The sequence below is a fragment of the Macaca nemestrina genome, chromosome X (genome assembly GCF_043159975.1).
Source record: "Macaca nemestrina isolate mMacNem1 chromosome X, mMacNem.hap1, whole genome shotgun sequence".
Lineage (NCBI taxonomy): Eukaryota > Metazoa > Chordata > Mammalia > Primates > Cercopithecidae > Macaca > Macaca nemestrina.
The window spans coordinates 3,132,496-3,155,035 of record NC_092145.1 but is presented as its reverse complement, the minus strand read 5'-3'; the positions used below and the strand labels follow the sequence as shown (position 1 = coordinate 3,155,035).

Below are 22,540 nucleotides of genomic sequence, written 5' to 3'. Positions count from 1 at the left end.
GTGACTACTGTCATTCTTTTTTTTTTGAGATGGAATCTCGCTCTGTCGCCCAGGCTGGAGTGCAGTGGCCGGATCTCAGCTCACTGCAAGCTCTGCCTCCCGGGTTTACACCATTCTCCTGCCTCAGCCTCCCGAGTAGCTGGGACTACAGGTGCCTGCCACCTCGCCCGGCTAGTTTTTTGTATTTTTTTAGTAGAGACAGGGTTTCACCGTGTTAGCCAGGAAGGTCTCGATCTCCTGACCTCATGATCTGCCCGTCTCGGCCTCCCAAAGTGCTGGGATTACAGGCTTGAGCCACCACGCCTGGCCACTACTGTCATTTTTAAACTTGGATGCTGAAGTTCATTCAACCATCCGTTAAAAGGAACATTTGAACAATTCCAACAGGAAACAAAGATAAATCTCCGAGTCATCCAATAGAACAGAAACCCACTACTGAAAATGCTGACTGCTCTCTTCAAAGAGTGAAGAATGGGCCTCATGTCACACGAGGCAGTGGAAGCTAATGAATGGGGCCCTGGAAGGTGCACTGGCCCAGACCCCCTCCCACTGGCCCTGGCTGCAACGCCTGTTCAGACTCACTCTTTCCCCTCTCTCCAAGCCCATTCATGCAGGGGTGGGTAGGAAATTCGAGGCTCTCCAGTGATCTTTAGCATATGGTACAGGACTTTCACATAGTTGGTTTCAACGAGGGCCCTTGGACCCCACAGGAACTCGTAGCATGCATGATCACTGAAGGGCACCTGCCGGTACTCTAGGTAATTTTCCTGCACCAATACTTGGGTGAGCAGCTTACTGGGATTTGCTAAGACACTGTCCTCCCTCCTGCCAGACAGCTCCAACACACTCAGCTCCTCCCAGACTTTCTCCTCAGGGGCACCGTCTCCCTCTATTGCTACTGTGGCCAGGATGATTATCAGGAGGTCTGTTGTGGGCATGATTTGATTTTCGCCCAGCAGGCCATTGTAGGAGAGGCCCAGGCAGGTGACAAGGATGTACAAGTGGCTGATGGGGACCACTTCCATCACCTCGATGCCAAAGACCAGCTGCACGTACTCGGAGGCTTTGCTGAAGATCACAGGAAAGAAGTACTGGCAATTTTTTTTTTTTTTGAGACGGAGTCTTGCTCTGTCACCCAGGCTGGAGTGCAGTGGTGCAATCTCGGCTCACTGCAAGCCCCGCCTCCCACGTTCACGCCATTCTCCTGCCTCAGTCTCCTGAGTAGCTGGGACTATAGGCTCCCGCCACCACGCCCGGCTAATGTGTTGTATTTTTAGTAGAGACGGGGTTTCACAGTCTTCATCTCCTGACCTCGTGATCCACCCGCCTCCGCCTCCCAAAGTGCTGGGATTAGAGGCATGAGCCACCGTGCCCGGTCAGTACTGGCAATTTCTCATGACACTCTCCAGTATTTCTGCCATTGTGAACTGCTCTCTGGCTCGATACTTTAGGAGCAGAAAATGTACCAACTCAGCCACCTTCCTACTGAGTGCTGCTTGGAAGCCAGTCTCCAGGTCAGGAAAGGTGCTTGGCCCCTCCTCTTCTTGGTTGCTGGAGCCCTCATCAGATTGGCTCCAGAGAGTACAGTTGATGATAGTGGGGAGGGTGGAGGCTCCCTGAGGACTCTGGGGGAGGACCCGGTGACTCGGCAGCAGACACTTCCCCCAGGGTGACTTCCACTAGAGTAGAGGAGGAGGAGGCACTCTCCTGCTCCTCAGTAACAGGAACCTGGGCACCCACCAAGCCGAGGGCCTCTCCTCGGGCCTCAAGGCCTTCCTCAGGCTTGCAGTGCTGACTCCTCTGCTCCAGAGGCATGATGACTCTGGTCAGGGCAGCAGGCAGGAGTGTGGGCAGGAGCTGGACAATGGAGACCCACAGGCCTGGGGAGAGATGGAGCGTGTGAGAGGCCTCAGCTGAGAACTGAACTGAACCTTGGAGGCTCTAACAGGCTTACTTACATATCATCTCCTTTAGTGCTGCCCCAGAACCTCCAGTCCTCCTTGTCGGCCTGTCACCTGAGAACCTGAAGGAGAAAGTGAGAGGGCACCTCAGGGTACAGCTGGCCAGTGCATGATGAGGCTGCATCACTGAGAGTAGGGAGGGTGAGGCCAGGCGTTCTGGAGTCCCATGTGATCTGGGGCGGGTGGTGCTGTTGGTGTGCATTCTAGGCAAAGCTTCAGTGTTGGCACTGTCTGCACCCACTCTGCTCTGTGACTTCAGGACACTGCCTCAGACAAGTCCTCACTGCCTTGTTCCTGGAGCTCCTGATTCCTGGGAGAGGAATCCATGGGCCTTCAGGGTGCAGACTGCAAGTACAGCCACGAATTCCAGAATTGTCAGGATGGTTGGCCAGACTCTGTGAGGTCTCCACTCTACTAGGGTGGAGGGTCCCCTCTGTGCTCACTCAGGGCCCTCACCTTTCTCCTTGTAGGGCCTAATCCCGCCCTTTTGCTGGCCTGAGAAACTCTCATGTCAAGAACTCACATTCCTGATGTGGTACAGAAGGACATGAGGGACGAACATCTGGCCATACATGACCAGGTCCTCCCGCAAAGCACAATGAGAGATGTCCAAATTCATTGGAGTCCATGTGTCCTGGGTGATGAGCCTGCTTGGTCTTCACCTCCACTCCTCACAGGGCCTGAGAGCCTCCCTCTACTGACCTGAGTGCAGCCCCTTCAGACCAAGGCCTCCCCTTCCCTGACATCAGAGATCCCAGAATAATGGATAGACCTCAGCCGACACCACTGCCCAGGCTCTCTGAGGGAACAGCAGGGGCAGGGCAGATTTCTATGGGGCCCCTGTTTGCGTTCTGGCCCAGGAGTACCCTCAATCCTCCCGCAGGCTTCTCACCTGGATGCTTGGCAGATCTCAGGACCACCGCTTCTGTCGACTACATGGGGGCCCCTGTGTTGACCTGACTCATCCTCTGAAGAAAAGGTCCTCACCTCCCTGAGATCTGGAAACAGAAGTGAGGAGGGGCCACATCCTGTCACCCCCAAGTGGGTTGTCCAGGGCAGACCTCTTGGTTTTAGGGTGAGGCTTCTCATGGCCTCCTATGGGTTACTCAGCTTTACTCCTGCCGAGGCCTGCCCTTCCTCAACCCCCAAGCCCCTGAAATGAGCAGACAGCTCCTCTTTACACCAACACCTTATGTCCCCGAGTGTTCCCCAACCTCCTGCCTGTGGTACAAATGAGATTGCCAATTAGAGTCATGCATGATAGGGCTCCCCTAGAGTTAAGAATAAGGGACAGCCAGACTCTGTGGCGTCCCTTCTTTCTGGGCCAGGGGTATCCCCAGTCCTCACGAAGGGGGCACACCTTGGGGCCGGCAGGTCCTGGGATTCCTCCCTCTGCTGATCTGAAGTACCACTCCTCAGACCACAGCCCTCAACTCTGTCACCTGAAGGTGCAATGAGCACGGGGTACATTCGGCCACTGTGCCCAGCATCCCCCAGCCCAAGGTTCCCACTGATCTGGACTGCGACCTCCCCTCAGTCCTCCCTCTTCTTCCTCCCCTTGACTCCTGGCAGGGCTGGGCCCCAACCCCCTGCTGAAGTGGGTCTGCATCACTAGGATTCCCGTGGCTGAATGAAAAGGTGCCTCAGTTTGAGACAGGGGTACCGTGGGCCCCCTGTCCTGGCATGCTGGGTCCCCTGAGGACTCCATTGACTTCCAGGAGGGCCTGGGCCTTTCCTCTGCTTCCCAAAGGCCTTGCTCACGATACCGAGCCCCTTCCCTCCCTTAGCCGTAAATGTGAACCTCAGGATCCGTGTGCCTGGCCGCCATTCCCGGAGCTTCTGTGGGTTGATAGCAGAGGCAAAGCCCGGATTCTGCCAGGATGGGGGTGGGCGTGAGGATGGGAATGGGGAATGCGGGATGGGGGTGAGGGTGGTGTTGGGGGATCAGAATGGTAGTGGGGGTGTGGAGCAGTTACCCTCAGTCCCCTCTCGGGGCCCTGACCTTGATTTCTGGCAGAGCCTGGGCCCTGCCCTCTTCTAACCAGCCCTGCCCTGATCACACAACGCTCTGACCACAGAGTTCCCTGCCGCTAAAGCGGCGGGGGTTGGCGGAGTGATGTGGTGGCGATCCACCCTTTGACGTCTTCCCATGTGGGGTGGTCCAAGGCTGGCAGCAGAGGCAGTGCTGGACTATTTGGGGCCCTCTGTCTGGGGTGAGACCCGCCTCAGTCCTCCCTCAGCATCTCACCTTGCCTCCCCACCGAGCCTGGGCCTACTTCCCTCCGCCGATAGCAGGCCGTTGCTCAGGGCGAGAATCTCGCTGTCCTCTGACGCCCAATGTGCAAGTCAGTGGCGTCACATCCAGGCAACGGTACTTCCCTGGGTCCACGGCAGGGGTGGAACCAGATTCGGCTTGCTGGGGGGGGATCTGGATGGGGGTGGGGGTAAGCATGAAGATGGTGTTGGGGGTAGGAGTAGGGGTAGGGATTGGGATGGGGATCCTGAGGCTGTAGATCCTGGTGGATTCCGGAGAGTTGGGGGTGGGAGGGGCCTTTGGTCATCCCTCAGGGTCCTGACTTGGATGCCTGGCTGAGCCTAGACCGCCATCCTCTGCTGATTGTATCTGCTCCCCTAAGACCAAGTCTCTGACTCTGAGTCCCCCCAAAGTAGCATTGGGGGAAGGGGTGTGGTCGGGGTGACATCATTGCCAGTGTTTACCAGGGCTGACAAGAGGAGCTGAGCTGGACTCTGTGGTCCCACTATGTGGGTGAGGGTGGATCCTCAGTCCTCACTCAGGAGGGTCCTCTTCCTCACCCCTGGCTGTTGGATGAAGTGATGGGTGGGAGACGCTCTGTTTCTGTCACCTCTGAGCGTTTGTGCATCTGTACCCCTTGTAGAGAATGGCTACGGGTCCCAGGCCAGGTGCTGCCTGCAGGGCGGCAGCCCCCGCGGTTGTAGTGACCTCTGGGAGAAGACACACACCTTCCCAGGAGGGCTCCTCCCCAGCCAGAGCTACACTTGGCAAACCTTCGGTCCTAAATGGTTTATTCTCTGAATCGAAGAAATAGGGTTTACATATCTTCCAAGTATATATGTAGGTAGCAATATATGTATTTATTTCTATGAAGTAATAGCCACCCTTAGTATGCATGATTCACTCTGATATCCTATTCTACTTCTATTCCAGTCTTTGTGTCCTGTTGAAAGAATTTTTTTTAAACATAATTCCTCTCCCACTATGTTGATTTCAGGTTGTTATTAGCAGAACTCTGGAGCCATAGTGCCTTAACCAACCCAATTTTCCTGATGTCCTGCTATTACACTAGGCCTTTTGGCATCGTGTTTTCAGGGGCTGCCTCAGATTGTGCAATGAAGTGAAGTGGAAATTTTAAAACTTTTATTCTACCCATTCTTTCATCTGCCGTCTAAGCAGGCTACAAACCTCCCCAACATCCCTGCCACTAACCCCCTCCAACTGGCACTGCAAGTGTCAAACACAAGTACCAACTCAACAAGGTCTTCAGTCTCACCCTGGGCTGTCCCTGTTTTGTTGCATAGATTTTGTTGCTGATGCTGGTTTTTTACTTTCTGTTTCCATTCTATAAATTTCTAGAGTTGATTTGGGAAGCAGAGCACAGCAGCCCAAATTTGCTTGTAATGTTGGGGGCTACAGGTAAGGCACTAGATTGTAAATAATTTAAGCTGAGTTTACAGTTTTACACTGCTGTGTTCCCCATGAATGAATATGTTATACTCCTCTATATATTTCGAGCTCTTTTTTCCTGAATATGTCAGTATACTTCGATAGCTGCTTGTATAAACATCTTATACATTTTTATTAGACTTCTATTCAGGTAATTATTGGACTTTCTTGCTATTGCAAATGGCATATTGTCTATTAATTGTCATAGTTAGTTATTGCTTTCGTGAGGTGAAGATTTTGATTTTGCTGTAGTAATCTATTGCACACCTCGTTCTGACGGCCGATGCACTTGAATATTCCACATACATTTTCCTTTGAATTTTCAAGATCAATAATGGTATTATCACTAAACATTACATGTTTTTCCAATATTCATACCACTTACTCATTTTGATACTTACAGCTCTTTGTGTCTCAATCCTGATTTCAAACGTAGAGATAATAGCCTACATCTACTTCTCATTCCTGACTTGAATGATAATTCTTCGAACATTTCACATTTAAGTATGTTTTTGTTGATTTTATGAAACGGAAGTTCTCTTTGAGTATAGGTTAACTAAATATTTTCTTTTCTTTCATGAACTCATATTAAATTTCTTTTAAAAGCTTTTTCTGTACCCGTTGACACAATCAAATTTTTTCTCCTCCATTTTGTATGTAAGGAATTACAATGAAACAGTTTTTTCTAATGTTAAATCATATTTTATTTCCTTGGTCAGAGCCTGTTTATTTCTTTAATGTGCTACTAATTTACAAAGGATATTTATTGCTATGTGAGGGAGGTTACTTGATGTGTTCTTTTTCCATCAGGGGAGGGATGTGATCTTCATCTGGTTTTGAATCCAGGAGGGCTAGTCTGGGAGAATGAATTGAACAATTGTCAATCTTTTTTGTATGTTCTGGAAGAGTTGATGTAAGATGGTGGTTAGTTTTCCCTCATCATTTGGTAGAACTGGAATCCAAAACTGCCTAACCTGGAATGTTTGAGGGTGACTTGAGCTTTGAATATTGTACAGTTTCAGTTTATATAGCTTAATTAAAGTTTTATATTTCTCTTTGGATCAGTTTGGTTACTGATTTATTTTATTTCTACAAAGTGGTCGGTTTCATTGAGGATTTCACTTTTAATGGCATATTTATGATAAAAATGTCTCATTAGGGAAAGCCTTCATACATACAGAATAACAGAAACCAATATAATGAACCCAGTATACTTGATACCCAGCATGAACAACTTTAACTACACAGCAAATCTGGTTCCAGTTAGACACTCACCTACCTGCATATCAGCTTCTGGAATAACATGGAGCAAATCTAAGGCATTATACCATTTTATCTCTAAATAACTTAATATGCATTTTAAAATAAAAGGACTTTTTATGAAACAAAAACCCAATAGTATTCATCTCTAAAAAGTTAAATAAATGATTATGAAATGTTCATCTATTTTACATACTTATCTGGATGACTTAAACTTTATAAAAAATATATTTCTTTGATGGAGTACACAAATATCATAACTTTTCCCCCAACTTGCTTCTCTCTGGTTGCTTCATACATCTATAATACAGGTAGGTTTCTGTGTGTGTGTAACATTTTACACTCTGTTACGTGATTCTCCAACCTCTTAAGTTACTTTTAAACTTTACATACATTAAGCTTCACTCTTTGTGCTGCAAAGATATATGGGTTTTGACAAATGCATACAGCCATTGTCTTAGTCCTTTTGGGCTCCCATAACAAAAATAGTGTCGACTGGGTGGCTTATAAACAACACAACATTATTCCTCACATTCTGCAGGTTGGGAAGTCCAAGATCAAGGTGCTGGCAGATTTCATGTCTGGTGGAGGCCTGCTCCCTAATTCATAGACAGCAGCCTTTTCCCTATGTCCTCACATGCAAGAAAGGGTAAAGGATCTCTGTAGGGTCTATTTTATAAAAACACTAATCCCATTCATGAGGACTCTGCTCTCATGCTCTAGTCATTCTCCAAATATCCCACCTTCCACCTACTACCGTCACCTTGGTATTTCAGCACATGAATTTTGTGGCAACAAAAATATTCAGACCAAAGCAAGCATGCAACCACCTTTACAGTATGATGGATACTAGTTTGACTGCCCTGATAAATCCCTTGTGCTTGCCAGATAAACCCCGTGGCTACCACTGACAGCTTTTTCATCTTTATAATTTTGCGTTTTCCAGAATGTCATATAAATAGAATCTTATACTATGTAGCCTTTTTAGACTGGCTTCTTTCACGTAGCATAATGAACTGAAGAGTCATGTATAACTTTGTGTGGCTTGTAACTTATTCCTTCTCATTGAGGAGTGGTAGTATCAATGTCTGGTTGTATCATAGATATATATATATGATCTTGAAAATTCAAAGGAAAAGGTATGTGGAATATTCAAGTGCATCAGCTTTCAGAACGAGGTGTGCAACAGATTACTACAGCAAAATCAAAATCGTCACCTCAGGAAAGCAATATACATATATATTTATATATACATATATAGTATATTTAAATATACATATATAGTATATATTGTTGTACATATGTTAAATATATTGCATATATGTATATTTAAATATATTTATATGTGTATATTTAAATTTAAAATTTATATATGTATATTTAAATATGTAAATTTATATGTGTATATTTAAATGTATGTATATTTAAATAAATATTTAGATATTTATATTTATATATACATATATATGTATATATCGATTCACCAAATGACATACATTTTGGATGCTTCTATTTTTGGCGATTATGAAATAAGCTACTGTACACATTCATATACAATTTTGTATGGAGACATGTTTTCAAATCAATTGGCTAAGTTGATTGAGTACGGCTGCTGAATCTTATGCTAAGCCTATGTTCAGTTTTTTAAGAAAATGCCAAATTGTCTTCCAAAGTGGCTGTACCATGTTGCATCTCCACCCGCAATGAATGAGAGTTTCTGTTGCTCCACATCTTCACGGGCAATTGGTCTTGGTTTTGTTTTCTTTGTTTTGCTTTTTATGGATTTTGGACATTCTAATAGGTGTGTAGTGGTATCTCATTTTAGTACACAATTATCTAATGACAAAGGACTCTCAGTACTTTTAGTATGCTTATTTGCCATGTGTGTATCTTCTTTGGTGTAATGTGTGTTCAGATCTTTGACTGTTTTCATTTTTTTCTATCATTGAGCTTTAAGAATTCGTGTATATTGTAGAGACAAGTTCTTTACCACATATGTGTACCACAGATGTTTTCTGCTAGTCTGTGGCTTCTGTTTTCATTCTCTTAACATAGTCCTTTGAAGAGCATAAGATTTTTATTTTAATAAAATCAACTTGGCAATTTTTTCTTTCACTGATCATGCTTTTGGTGTTGAATTTAAAAACTCATCACCAAACTCAAAGTTATATGGATATTCTCTTATGTTTTCTTATAGAGGTTGTATAGTTTTCGGATTTTTCATTAGGTCTATGATGTATCTTGAGCAAATTTTCGTGGAATATGTAAGGATATGTCCAGGTTATTATAATTTGTGTATAGATGTCTAATTGTTCAGGCATCTTTTATTGGAAATCCTGTACGTTCACCATTATTGCCTTTGTTGTGAATCACCTGACTGTATGTGTGCAGGTCTGTTTCTAAGCTTTATTCTGTTTTATTAATCTACGTGTCTATTATTTGCTAATGCTATGTCCTCCACCAAATTCATGTTTTGAAGCCTTCAGCCCCAGGGTGTCTGTATTTGGAGATGACACTTCTAAGGAAGAAACTGATATTAAAAAAGGTCATAAGGGTGGGGCCTTGATCCCATAGAGTTGGTGTGGTTATAAGAAGGGAGAAGAGACAGAAGAAAGTACTTTTGTGCCTGCATGACTTTTCTCTCTCTCTCTCTCTCTCTCTCTCTCTCTCTCTCTCTCTCTCTGCACATGCACAGAGGAAAGGCCAAGAACGGACATACTGATAAAGGGCCATCTACAAGCCAGGAATAATGCCATCACCAGAAGCCAACCCTGCCAGTCTATGATCTGGGACTTCCAAACTTCAAAAGTGTGAAAAAAAAAATAAATTTCTACTGTTTCAGCTACTCAGTCTATGGCATTATGTTATGGCAGCCTGAGCTAAGACATAACCTCAGGTAACACAATTTTTTTTTTGTTTTGTCCTAGAAAAAAAAAATGTAATTTTGGCATTTAAAGTCTGTGGTTCACTTTGAGTTATATTTTTATATGGTGCAAGATATATGCAATGGCTAGAATTATGTGTCAACCTGTCTAGGCTATAGTGCTCAGCTGTGTGGTCAATCAGCAGTCTACATGTTGCTGTGAAGGTATTTTGTAGATGTGATCAACATTTACAATCAGTTGACTTTAAGTAAAGCAGTATAACTTCCATAATGTGGATGGGCCTCATCCAATTAGTTGAAGGTGTTAAGAGAAAATATCAAGCTTTCCGGGAAAAGGAATTCTACCACAAGACTAACATAAAAATGCTGTGTGAGTTTCTAGCCTGCTGGCCTGCCTTCGCTGTCCTGGAGGAGGCATGGGGAGACCAGGTGGACTGGAGTAGATTGTTGAGAGATGCTGGTGTGGTGAAGATGTCCAGGAAACCACGAGCCTCCAGCCCATTGTCCAAAAACCACCCGCCAACACCAAAGAGGCGAGGAAGGGGAAAGCATCCTCTCAATCCCGGCCCAGAAGCCCTATCAAAGTGAACGGCCCACCCAAGCTCTGACTCCTGTGCTCCCCTGGCAAAACGCCCACCCCAGTCTGTATCATTTCTCTATGAAGCCTCTGTTCTCCCCCCTCCTCCATCCTCTTCCCCAAACCAGTGCCCTTCTTTGATCTCCCTGTTGTCCTTCCAGGTTCCCAAGACAACGCGGAAGGGAAAAGGGACCCGCCAAGGAAGTTCCAGGAACAAAAGTCTCTCCCTGAAAGACCACCATTTCAAAAAACCCTGAGGAATGGAGTGGGCCAACACTATCCAGCCACTCTGACCAGCCAAATGAGGAACTCAATCAAAATGAGCCACAGCAGGACCACAAGGACATGGAGACTTCCACCGTCTCCAGCAACTCCTTGGGCAACCAGTAATTCCTGGGCAAGGCCAGAGACCTCAAGTCTATCTGTAAAGTCTCCAGAGGTCTAACCCCAAATAAGTAGCCAACAGGGTGTAGAGTACATTTTACACCCCACAGGGTATGCCCCATGGTGATGGAAATAAAATGAACATGTTGTAAAATGATGTGTGTGTCTGTGTGTCTCAAATGGTGGGGGTAGGGAGTAAGGGGGAAGAGGTGGGAATGTGGGAAGGGAGGGAGGGGGGATCCTCTACAATTTCTTTCAATTCAACTTGCTCTTCTTTCTTTAGTTTCCTAGGGTGATAGTTTTGGTTATTGATTTTAGATTTTATTTTCTAATATAAACATTTAAAATATGCTATATATTTCCCTCAAAGAAACACTCTAGCTGAATCCCACTTTTTGTATGTATATTTTTATTTTCATTCAACTTAATGCATTTGTAGAATTCTCCTGAGACTCCCTTTTTGACCCATAGGTTATTTGGGAGCATATTTTAAAATTTCCAATGTTTGGGCATTTTTCAGATATCTTGGTGTTTGGTTTTGAGTTTAATTATATTATGGTCTAAGAAGAGGCTTTCTATTATTTCTATTCTTTTCAATTTGTAAGCTTTGTTTGATGGCCCAGAGTACCATCTATCTTGGGAAATATTTCATGCACACTTGAGAGGATTGTTTATTCTGCCAATCTTGAATGCAGTGCTTTTCTTACTCTTTTATTTGGTCAGAGTAGTTAATGGTGCTTTTCAGGTCATCTGTATACTTCCTGGTTTTCTGCTTCCTTTTTCTCCTAAATACTGAGAAACAAATCAAACAGTTTTGACAAATATTTAGTCCCATGAAACCACAACCACAGTGAAGGTGCAAAATATATTCATCATCCCCAAAAGTTTCTTCCTGTCTTCTTGCTGTCAAACCACCCCTTCAGTAGAAGTGATCCAAGGTGAGCAGAAGTGAGCATCCACCAACCATGAGCATTTTCCCTATTAACAAAGGCAGGTAGGCACAGAGAGCAGCAGTTGCTTTCACACACAGGCAGCATCCAGGAGGAAAACCAGATCGACAGTGTCAGAAGGAGAGCTTTCTGGCCGGGACACAGGCTATCGCTCCCTTTCTTGCACACTGCCAGTCCCCAAGTCTGGCTCTGCCTTCCTGGCCTCCCTGGCTCAGGTGGACGATTCACACCACCTCTGCATCTCCCCCACACTCCCTACAGACTGAATTAAGGGACTTGCCACTTTCTTTTGTTTTGTTGACTTGGTGTTTCCTCAGCATATATTCAATAAAAGTTTCTGTAGGAATTAATAAGTGCATGGAATGAATGAAATTACCAGGCATGGGAATTCTTTTATTCAAATTATGGAGTCTGCCTATCCCGGGCCTCCTGCCTGCATGAAGAAACCCACAGTTCCTTCACCTGTGCTCCTTTGGGTTCAGAAATTCCGTGGCAACTACCACAGAGCGGGTCACTGCAGATGCCTTCTCCCTAGGCCCAAACACTGTCATGGAGGTGAGGATGCTCCCAACAGGATGGTGCATGATGCTTCCTCTATTGGACCCCACACATCCCCATCAGTTCCACAAGGAAGGGTGCCAACTCCACTGCCTTGCCATCCAACCCGCTCACGTACACAGCATGGGCCAGCCCACTACAGTAGACACTGTCTGGTGGCAACATAGACCAGTGATCAGAGCCCCAGGACACCTGTTTCCTCGTGTGCCAAGAGATCAGAAGTCTCACGAGTCCATCGGAGACATAGTCACCACCTGCATCTTTTTCATTGCATGTCCACAGTCAGTCCTTCATCTGCAGAGTTGGAGCTGACTAGTCCCAGGGCACTCTTCCTCCAACTTCCTCTCCATGCAGCCATGCTGCCACCTTACACTCCTCATAAATATTCCTGGCCTGTCTTGGCTGTTGCTCAGTCCAGGCTCTATGGAGGGTCCACAGGGGATAAAACAGCAGCCCGCAGCAGGCATGAAGACAACTCCCTGCCCTGGGACACTGGCAAAAGTGCACACAACCACTGGAGTGGTCGAGAGGGAACTCACCCAGAATGATGCAGGGAGCCAGAGAGGGAAGGGGATTCTGAGGGAGGGTTGGGTGTTCAGCACACCGCTGGTGCATTCAGTCAACAGGCCTGTCCATTCAGATCACACGGACCCCTCCAGCTGGCGATTATGATACTAGAATTTTCGAAGCCTATTCCTGTTCATTGTCCTGCCCTCCATCTTCCCTTACCCCTTCTGTCCCTCAGGTTCCTGCCCCCACCGGACTGAACTCTGGATTCAGAGCTCTGAATGACAGCCTGCCTGGGACTCTGTGGACTTCGTTTCATATATGGTCTCTCTCATGGACTCTGGCCTTTGCTCTCCCCTTGTATTCGTTCATTTTCATACTGCTGTAAAGAAATACCTGAGACTGGGTAATTTATAATAAAAAAAAAAAGAACTTTAATGGACTGACAGTTCTACATGGCTGGGGAGGCCTCACAATCATGGCAGAAGGCAAAGGAGCAAAGATATGTCTCACATGGCAGCAGGCAAGAGAGCATGTGCAGGGGAATTGCCCTTTGTGAAAACATCAGATTTCCTAAGACTTATTCACTATGGCGGGAACAGCATGGGGGAAACTTACCCCTGTGATTCAGTTACCTCCCACCTTGTCCCTCCCATGACACCTGGAGATTATGGGAGCTACAATTCAAGATGAGATTTGGGTGGGGACACAACCAAACCATAACACCGCTGGATCCTCCCTATTACCCTCATGGGCCGAGGGTGTCCTGTCTGCTCTCTTTCCCTGGCTCCTGTTCATTCTGATCAAATCCTTCTCAAAGGATTTGAGAAATGTCGTGTCTCCATTTCAGAATTTTAAATCATGCCTAGAGAAATGTTACTCAGCATGTCACTGTATAAATCCAGCTTCATATGGCTAAGGGATTAAGTTAGTGTGTACTTAACCGAATTAGAGAAAGGAAAGACACAATTTAAAATAACAGCGAGGCAATATTTCTTCACCAAATTTTATTCATAATTTTCACCAACAATTAGAAGATAACACAAAATCTTTCTGTGAGTGTAGGATATTCACGTCTATTCATTTGTGAGAAAATTCATTGGTACAGTATTTTTGGAATACATTTTGACAGTATTTCTAAAGAGTTAAACTATTCACACCATTTCTACATTAACCCAATGCCCATGTTAATATATCTTTCTTATTGGAAAGTATGCATATGTGTCCAAAAACGTATGCTTATTTCAGTTCTATTAATCATAGCAACAAACGGGAAAGAATGTATGTGTTTATCAGGAAAAGAAAAGTTTAGTTAACTATGGCACCCACCCACTTTAGAATTCTAGGGGATATTTACAAAAGTGATGTCAGTGGTAGGTACAGTTGGGGGAAGACGTTGCATTCATCTTATTACGTGGGAAAGGCATGTGACATGTCAATATGTACATCACTACTTGTGGGTGTTAGAAACACTATTTATAATTTTCATAAAACATCCATGTCCAAAAAATCCTTGACTGAGCTTTAAAATGCTGTGCATGGAGCTCATCCTCCACACTCTTCTTCATCAAATCACCACCAACTCACCCTTCTCCCTCCCTCTCAACTAACGGAACAACATCACTAACCTCAGAAGTCAGGTCAACAGAGACTGTCTCCATCAGTTCACAGTCCCTCACTTCCTAAAACTCTTACATGTCTTTCCACCTCACCATCTCCCTCACGCCCCCCAGAGACTGAGTTAAGGGCACTGCTGCTTTCTTGTGTTTTGTTGACTTGGTGTTTCCTCAGCATATATTCAATGAAAGTTTTCTGTAGGAATGCGTAAGTGCATGGGATGAATGAAGTTATCAGGCATGGGAATACTTTGATTCAAATTATGGAGTCTGCCCGTCCTGGGCCTCCTGCCTACATGACAAAACCCACAGTTCCTTCACCTGTGGTCATTTGAGTTCACAAATCCCGTGGAAACTACCACGGAGAGGGTCACTGCAGACGTCTTCTCCCCTGGACCAAACACTGTCATGGAAGTGAGGATGCTGCCAACAGGATGCTTCCTGTATTGGACCCCGCATGTCCCCATCAGCTTAACAAGGAAAGCTGCCACCTCCACTGCCTTGCCATACAACTTGCTCACGTTCAGACCTTGGTCCAGCCCTCTCCCCTCACAATGTCTGCTGGCAACATAGGCCAGTGATCACTGCCCTAGGACACCTGTCCCCTTGTGTGTCAAGAGTTCAGAAGCCACAGATGGCTATCTGAGACACAGTCACCACCTGGATCATTTTCAAGGCACGTCCACAGCCAATCCTTCATCTGCAGAGTCTGAGCTGACTAGTCCCAGGGCACTCTTCCTCCCATTTCTCCTCCATGCAGTCCCACTGCCCCTTTCAACTGCATTCCTGACCTGTCTTGGCATTTGGTCATCAGTCAGCAACCCACTCACATAGCCCAGACTCTGTGGAGGGTCCCCAGGGGATAAAACACCAGCCCCGAGCAGGCATGAAGACAGCTCCCACATCTGGGACGCTGGTGAAGGTGCAAAGGACCACTGGAGTGTTCAAGAGAGGCAGCTGGCCCAGAATGATGCAGAGAGTCAGCCAAGCTCTTCCTGAGAGAGGGAAGGGGATTCTGAGGGCAGGAAGGTTGACCAGCACAGCCCTGGTGCATTCAGCCAACAGGCCCGCCCACTCAGATCACAGGGCCCCCTCCAGCTGGTGACGATGGTGCTGGGATTTCCCAAGCCTATTCCTATTCATTGTCCTGTCCTCCCTCCTCCTTCCCCCTTCTCTCCCTCAGGCCCGACTCCACCGTCCTGAACTCTGGATTTAGAGCTCGGAGTGCCAGCCTGCCTGGGGTTCTGTGGACTTGGTTTCTCATGTGGTCTCTCTCATGGACGCCAGCAACGGCTCTCCCCTGGATCCTCCCGGGATCCTCCCTCACGGGCTGAGGGTCTCCTGTCTGCTCTCATTACCTGGCTCCTCTTCAGTCTGACCAAATCCTTCTCAAAGCAGAGAAGAAATGTCCTGTCCACATTTCAGAATTTTAAATCGATTGTGATTTTTATGAGAATTTGAATTGGTACAGCATTTTTGTAATACAATTTTAGAAATATTTTAGATGTTAAACTATGTTCACCCTTTCACTTTAACCCAATGTACGTGTTAATATATCCTTCTTCTCAAAACTTCTAGAATCTGAGTCAAAGACCAACTCCTTCCCTCTCTCCCAGCTGCCTTCCACCCAATCCACTATTTTCATGTATTTTGTTACCATCCAAAATCTAGCCCGTGCTTACAGTTAGTCAATTCGCACTTGAGATTAGCTAGTCAGAATGCCTTTTTAATGGAGTCAGCTCTGGTTCTCCCTGCCTGGCAGAAAAGCACCTGGCCAGTGGCTTCTGGGCCACCCTTCCCGGGAAATTCAGCCTTATTGCTCAGGAAACCCATGCAGATGATGGGTGTCCATCACCTAGATCTTGGGTTGTGTTCAATAGCAGTGGGACAAAAGCACAGGACACCTTCCATTCCTGCCCCAGGTGGAGACTCCTCTCTCTTCATCCCCGATCCGAAATAAACCACTCAGAGTTGCTTTCCATTCCAGGCTTTTCTCTCACTCTCTGAGAATCTGGCCCTGGACCCACCCAGCTTCATTAGAGTCAGCTCCTTCAGAAGGAACTGCAGTTTATCAAAGCCAAAGATGCCCCAGCTCAGGGCATTTACACTCCACCACTCTCACCTGGAGCCCCACACCCTCACCCCTCTCTTACATTTCCTCTACATCTTACAGGACTTCTCGCCACCTTAATTATATGACTGCAGCTCCTAGATTCTACAACCCTATGGGTAGACGTGAGTGTGGCTTACCTTAGCATCTCCACTACTAACCCAGGGCCTTCCACAGAGCAGATGCTGCATGAATGGAAAAGAAATGAGCCAGTGAACAGAAAGAATTATTTATTCAGATTTAATTTCCCTTGCATTCTCAAAGAAGCCAAGGAAATCCAGGTATGCATATTTGTTTGATTTTACAGAATAGACTGAGGTATAGGGCAAGAATTAACTATCTTTTAATGTCTTGAGTTCTTTATCCCTTGTATGTTATTGCTAATTCGCTCACAATTTTAAGCAAATACTTTTTCACTGCTGTAATTATGTCACAATTCACAAAATGGAATGGATTTCCCAATCTGAATAAAAAACAAGACTCTTACTCCTAAACTATATAAACAGCACTATGTGTGACTACTGTCATTCACAAACGTGGATGCTGAAGTTCATTCAACCACCTGTTAAAAGGAACATTTGAGCAATTCCAACAGGAAACAAAGATAAATCTCCAAGTCATCCAATAGAACAGAAACCCAAAACTGAGAATGCTGACTGCTCATTTCAAAGAGTGAAGAATGGGCCTCATGTCACACAAGGCAGTGGAAACTAACGGATGGGGCCCTGGAAGGCGCACTGGCCCAGACCCCTCCCACTGGCCCTGGCTGCAACGTGTGCTCGGACTCACTCTTCCCCCTCTCTCAAAGCCCATTCATGCAGGGGTGGGTAGGAAAAGTGAGGTCCTCCACTGATCTTTAGCATATGGTACAGGACTTTCACATAGCTGGTTTCAAGGAGGGCCCTTGGACCCCACAGGAACTCGTAGCATGCAGGATCACCGCCAGGCACCTGCCGGTACTCCAGGTAGTTTTCCTGCACGAAATCTTGGGTGAGCAGCTTCCTGGGATCCGCGAAGATACTGTGCTCCCTCCCCTCAAACACCTCCAACACACTCAGCTCCTCCCAGATTTTCTCCTCAGGGGCGCAGTCGCCCTCTTTTGCGATTATGGCCAGGACGATTATCAGGAGGCCTGTCTTGGGCATGATCTGATTGTCGCCCAGGAGGCCATCGTAGGAGAGGCCCAGGCAGGTGACAAAGATGTACAAGTGGCCGACTGGGTCCACTTCCATCAGTTCGATGCCAAAGACCAGCTGCAAGGAATCAGATGCTTTGCTGAAGATCACAGGAAAGAAGTACTGGCAATTTCTCATGACACTCTCCAGCATTTCCGCCTTTGTGACTGGCTCCCTGGCTCGATACTTGAGGAGCAGAAAATGAACCAACTCAGCCACCTTCCTATTGAGTGCTGCCTGGAAGCCGGACTCCAGGTCAGGAAAGGTGCTTGGCCCCTCCTCTTCTTGGCTGCTGGAGTCCTCATCAGATTGGCTCCAGAGTGTGTAGTTGTTGGTAGTGGGGAGGGTGGAGGCTCCCTGAGGACTCTGGGGAGGACCCGGTGACTCAGCAGCAAGCACCTCCCCCGGGGGGACTTCCACTACAGTAGAAGAGGAGGAGGCAGTCTCCTGCTCCTCAGTAGCAGGAGCCTGTGCACCCACTAAGCCCAGGGCCTCTCCTTGGGCTTGAAGGCCTTCTTCAGGCTTGCAGTGCTGACTCCTCTGCTCAAGAGGCATGCTGACTCTGGTCAGGGCAGCAGGCGGGAGAGTGGGCAGGAGATGGGTAATGAAGACTCACAGGCCTGAGGAGAGAGGGAGTGTGTTAGAGGCCTCAGCTGAGAACTGAACTGACCCTTGGAGGCTCTATCAAAGGCTTACTTACAGATCTTCTCCTCCAACGCTCCTCCAGAGCCTCAGGTCCTCCTTGTCGGCCTGACCCCTCAGAACCTGAAGGAGGAAGTAAGAGGGGACCTCAGGGTACAGCTGGCCAGTGCATGATGAGGCTGCATCACTGAGAGTAGGGAGGGTGAGACCAGGTGCTCTGGAGTCCCATTTGTTCTGGGGCAGGTGGGGCCCTTGGTGTGCACTCAAGGCAAACCTTCAGTGTTGGCACTATCTCAGCCCCCTCTACTCTGCGACCTGAGGACACTGCCTCAGACCAAGGCCTCACTGCCTGGTTCCTGGAGCTCCTGGTTCCAGGGAGAGGAATCCACGGGCACTCTGGGTCCAGACTGCAAGCATAGCCACAGATTTCCAGAACTGTCAGGAGGCATGGCCAGACTTTGTGAGGTCCCCACTCTACTGCCGTGGAAGTTCCCCTCTGTGCTCACTCAGAGTCCTTACCTATCTCATTGCAGAGCTTAATCTCGCCATTTTGCTGGCCTGAGAAACTCTCATATCAAGAACTCACATCTCTGATACGGTACAGAAAGCCATGAGGAAACCCACATCTGACCATAGATGCCCAGGTCCTCCCGGGAAGAACAACGAGAGATGTCCAAATTCATTGGAGTCCATGTGTCCTGGGTGAGAAGCCTGCTTGGTCTTCACCTCCACTCCTGGCAGGGGCTGAGACCCTCCCTCTACTGACCTGCGTGCAGCCCCCTGAGACCAAGGCCTCCCATTCCCTGACCTCAGTGATCCCAGGATGATGGAGAGATCTCAGCTGATAGCCCTTTCTAGGCTCTCTGAGATAACAGCATGGGCAGGGCAGATTTCTATGGGGCCCACTGTCCACGTTCTGGCCCAGGGGTACCCTGAATCCTCCCTCAGGCTCCCCGCCTGGATGCATGGCAGATCCTAGGACCACTGCTTCTGTGGACCAGATGGGAGTCCCTGTGTTGACCTGAGTCATCCTCTGAAAACAAGGAACTCGCTCCCCTGAGGTCTAACAACGAAAGTGAGAAGGGGCCACATCCTGTCACCCCCACGTGGGCTGTCCAGGGCTGACCCCTTTGGTTCTAGGGTGAGGATTATGATGGCCTCTCATGGGTTACTCAGCTTTACTCTTGCTGGGGCCTGCCCTTCCTCAACCCCCAACCCCCTGAAATGAGCAAACATCTCCTCTTTACACCAACACCTTATCTCCCTGAGGATTCCCCAACCTCCTGCCTGTAGTACAAATGAGACTGTGACTTAGGGCCATCCCGGATGGGGACCCCCAGAGCTAAGAACAAGGAACAGCCAGACTCTGTGGTGTCCCTTCTTTCTGGGCCAGGGGTATCCCCAGTTCTCACGAAGGTGGAACACCTTGGGTCCTGCAGATCCTGGGATTCTTCCCTCTGCTGACCTGAAGTCCCACTCCTCAGACCACAGCCCTCAACCCTCTGTCACCCTGAAGGCGCAATGAGCACGGGGCACATTCAGTCACTGTGTACAGCATCCCCCAGCCCAAGGTTCCCACTGATCTGGACTGCAAGGTCCCCTCAGTCCTCCCCCTTCTTCCTCCCCTTGACTCCTGGCAGGGTTGGACCCCAACCCCCTGCTGAAGTGGGTCTGCATCCCTAGGATTCCCCGGCTGAATGAAAAGGTGCCTCAGTTTGAGACAGTTGTACAGTGGGCCCTATGTCTTGGCATGCTGGGTCCCCTCAGGACGCCATTGTCTTCCAGGAGGGCCTGGGCCTTTCCTCTGCTTCTCAAAGGCTATGCTCACGATACTGTACACCTTCCCTCACTTAGCCGTAGATGTGAACGTCAGGATTCACGTGCCTGGCCGCCATTCCCGGAGCTTCCGTGGGTTGATAGCAGGGGCAAAGCCTGGATTCTGCCAGGATGGGGGTGGGGGTGGGGGTGGGGATGGGAATGGGCCGTGGGAGTGGGGTTGGTGTTTGAGGGGTGGGGGTGGGGTTGGTGTTGGGGGATGGAGGTGGGGTTGGTGCTGGGGGATGCAGGTGGGGTTGGTGTTTGGGAGACGGGAATGGTGGCGGGTGTGGGAGTTAGGTTGCCCTCAGTTCTCTCTTGGGGTCCTGACCTTGATTTGTGGCTGAGTCTGGGCCCTGCCCACTTCTAACCAGCCCCGCCCTGCTCACATCAAGCTCTTACGCCAGCGTTCCCTGCAGCTTAAGCGGCAGGGGTTGGCGGGGTGTGGTGGGGGTGACCCAGTCTGAGACCTCTGCCCCTCCAGGCTGTTCCAGGGCTGGCAGCAGAGGCAGAGCTGGATTACTTGGGGCCCTCTGTCTGGGGTGAGGCCCGCCTCAGTCCTCCCTCAGCGTCTCACCTTGCCTCCTCACCGAGCCTGGGCCCGTTTCCCTCCACCGACAGCAGGCCGTTGCTCAGGGCGAGAATCTCGCTGCCCTCTGATCCCCAAATCGCAAGTCAGTGGCGTCACATCTGGGCCCTGTGACTTCCCTGGGTCCACGGCAGGGGTGGAACCGGATTCTACCTGGAGGGGGATCTGGATGGGGGTGGGGGTAAGCATGAAGATGGTGTTGGGGGTAGGGGTAGGGATTGGGACGGGGATCCTGCGGCTTAGAGCATGGTGGGGTTGGGGGAGTTGGGATTGGGAGGGGCCTTTGGTCATCCCTCAGGGTCCTGACTTGGATGCCTGGCTGAGCCTGGACCGCCATTCTCTGCCGATTGTGTCTGCTCCCCTCAGACCAAGTCTCTGACTCTGAGTCCCCCCGAAGTGGCATTGGGGGAAGGGGTGTGGTCGGGGTGACATCATTGCCAGTGTTTACCAGGGCTGACAAGGGGGCTGAGTTGGATTCTCTGGTCACCTATGTGGGAGTGGGTAGACCCTCAGTCCTCATTCAGGACGGTCCTCTTCCTCACTCTTAGCTGTTGGATGAAGTGATGGGTGGGAGATACACTGTTTCTGTCACCTCTGAGCATTTGCGCGTCTGGACCCCTTGTAGAGAATGGCTGCGGGTCCCAGGCCAGGTGCTCCCTGCAGGGTGGGAGCTCCTGCGATTGTAGTGACCTCTGGGAGAAGATGCACACCTTCCCACGGGAGCTCCTCCCCAGCCAGAGCTACACTTGGCAAACCTTTGGTCCTAAGTGATTTATTCTCTGAATCGAAGAAATAGCGTTTACATATCTTCTAAGTATGTATGTAGGTAACAATATATGTATTTATTTCTATGAAGTAATAGCCACCCTTAGTATGCATGATTCACTCTGATATCCTATTCTTCTTCTATTCCTGTCTTTGTGTTCTGTTGAAAGAATTTTTTTTTTTTTTTTTTTTTTTAAAAACGTAATTCCTCTCCCACTGTGTTGGTTTCTGGTTGTTATTAGCAGAACTCTGGAGCCATAGTGCCTTAACCAACCCAATTTTCCTGGTGTCCTGCTGTTTCCCGGGGCTCTTGGCATCGTGCTTTCAGGGCTGCCTCAGACTGTGCAATGAAGTGAAGTGGAAATTTAAAAACTTTTATTCCACCCATTCTGTCATCTGCCGTCTAGGCAGGCTACGAACTTCCCCAACATCCCTACTGCTAACCCCCTCCAACCGACACTGCAAGTGTCAAACACAAGTACCAGCTCAACATGGTCTTCAGTCTCACCCTGGGCTGTCCCTGTTTTGTTACGTAGATTTTGTTGCTGATACTGGTTTTTTACTTTCTGTTTCCATTCTATAACTTTTTAGGGTTGATTTGGGAAGCAGAGCACAGCAGCCCAAATTTGCTTGTAATGTTGGCGGCTACAGGTAAGGCACTAAATTGTAAATAATTTAAGCTGAGTTTACATTTTTACACAGTTGTGTTCCCCATGAATGAATATGTTATGCTCCTTTTTTTATTTCAAGCTCTTTTTTCCTGAATATGTCAGTATACTTTGATAGTTGCCTCTGTAAAGACCTTATACAGTTTTATTAGACTTCTTTTCAGGTAATTCTTGGATTTTGCTGCTATTGCAAATGACATATTGTCTATTAATTGTTGTAGTTAGTTATTGCTTTCGTGAGGTGAAGATTTTCATTTTCTCCAGTAATCTGTTGTACACCTTGTTCTGAAGACCCATGCACTTGAATATTCTACATACCTTTTCCTTTGACTTTTCAAGATCGATAATGGTATTGTCACTAAACATTACATGTTTT

At 47.7% G+C, this 22,540-nt stretch overlaps 2 protein-coding genes and 1 pseudogene across 3 annotated transcripts; 1 reads left to right on the top strand and 2 right to left on the bottom strand.

Annotated features, from left to right (window-relative positions):
• Nucleotides 1–578: 578 nt before the first annotated feature.
• Nucleotides 579–1,815, bottom strand: LOC105477833 (melanoma-associated antigen 12-like; annotated as a pseudogene).
• An 8,102-nt stretch (nucleotides 1,816–9,917) lies between these two features.
• LOC105477834 (chondrosarcoma-associated gene 2/3 protein) lies at nucleotides 9,918–10,926 on the top strand. Of its 2 annotated transcripts, none has more exons than XM_011734644.2 (2): nucleotides 9,918–10,392; nucleotides 10,547–10,926. In XM_011734644.2, exons 1-2 carry the CDS (start codon nucleotides 10,079–10,081, stop codon nucleotides 10,614–10,616), a joined length of 384 nt encoding a protein of 127 aa, XP_011732946.1. In that variant the 5' UTR covers nucleotides 9,918–10,078; the 3' UTR covers nucleotides 10,617–10,926. The 2 variants fall into 2 exon arrangements, with proteins under 2 accessions (XP_011732946.1, XP_011732947.1); XM_011734645.2 differs by having other exon boundaries at nucleotides 9,927–10,341; nucleotides 10,547–10,923.
• A 5,819-nt stretch (nucleotides 10,927–16,745) lies between these two features.
• Nucleotides 16,746–18,240, bottom strand: LOC105477832 (melanoma-associated antigen 3). The gene has a single exon (XM_011734642.3). It carries the CDS (start codon nucleotides 18,238–18,240, stop codon nucleotides 17,296–17,298), a length of 945 nt encoding a protein of 314 aa, XP_011732944.2. The 3' UTR covers nucleotides 16,746–17,295.
• Nucleotides 18,241–22,540: the final 4,300 nt, after the last annotated feature.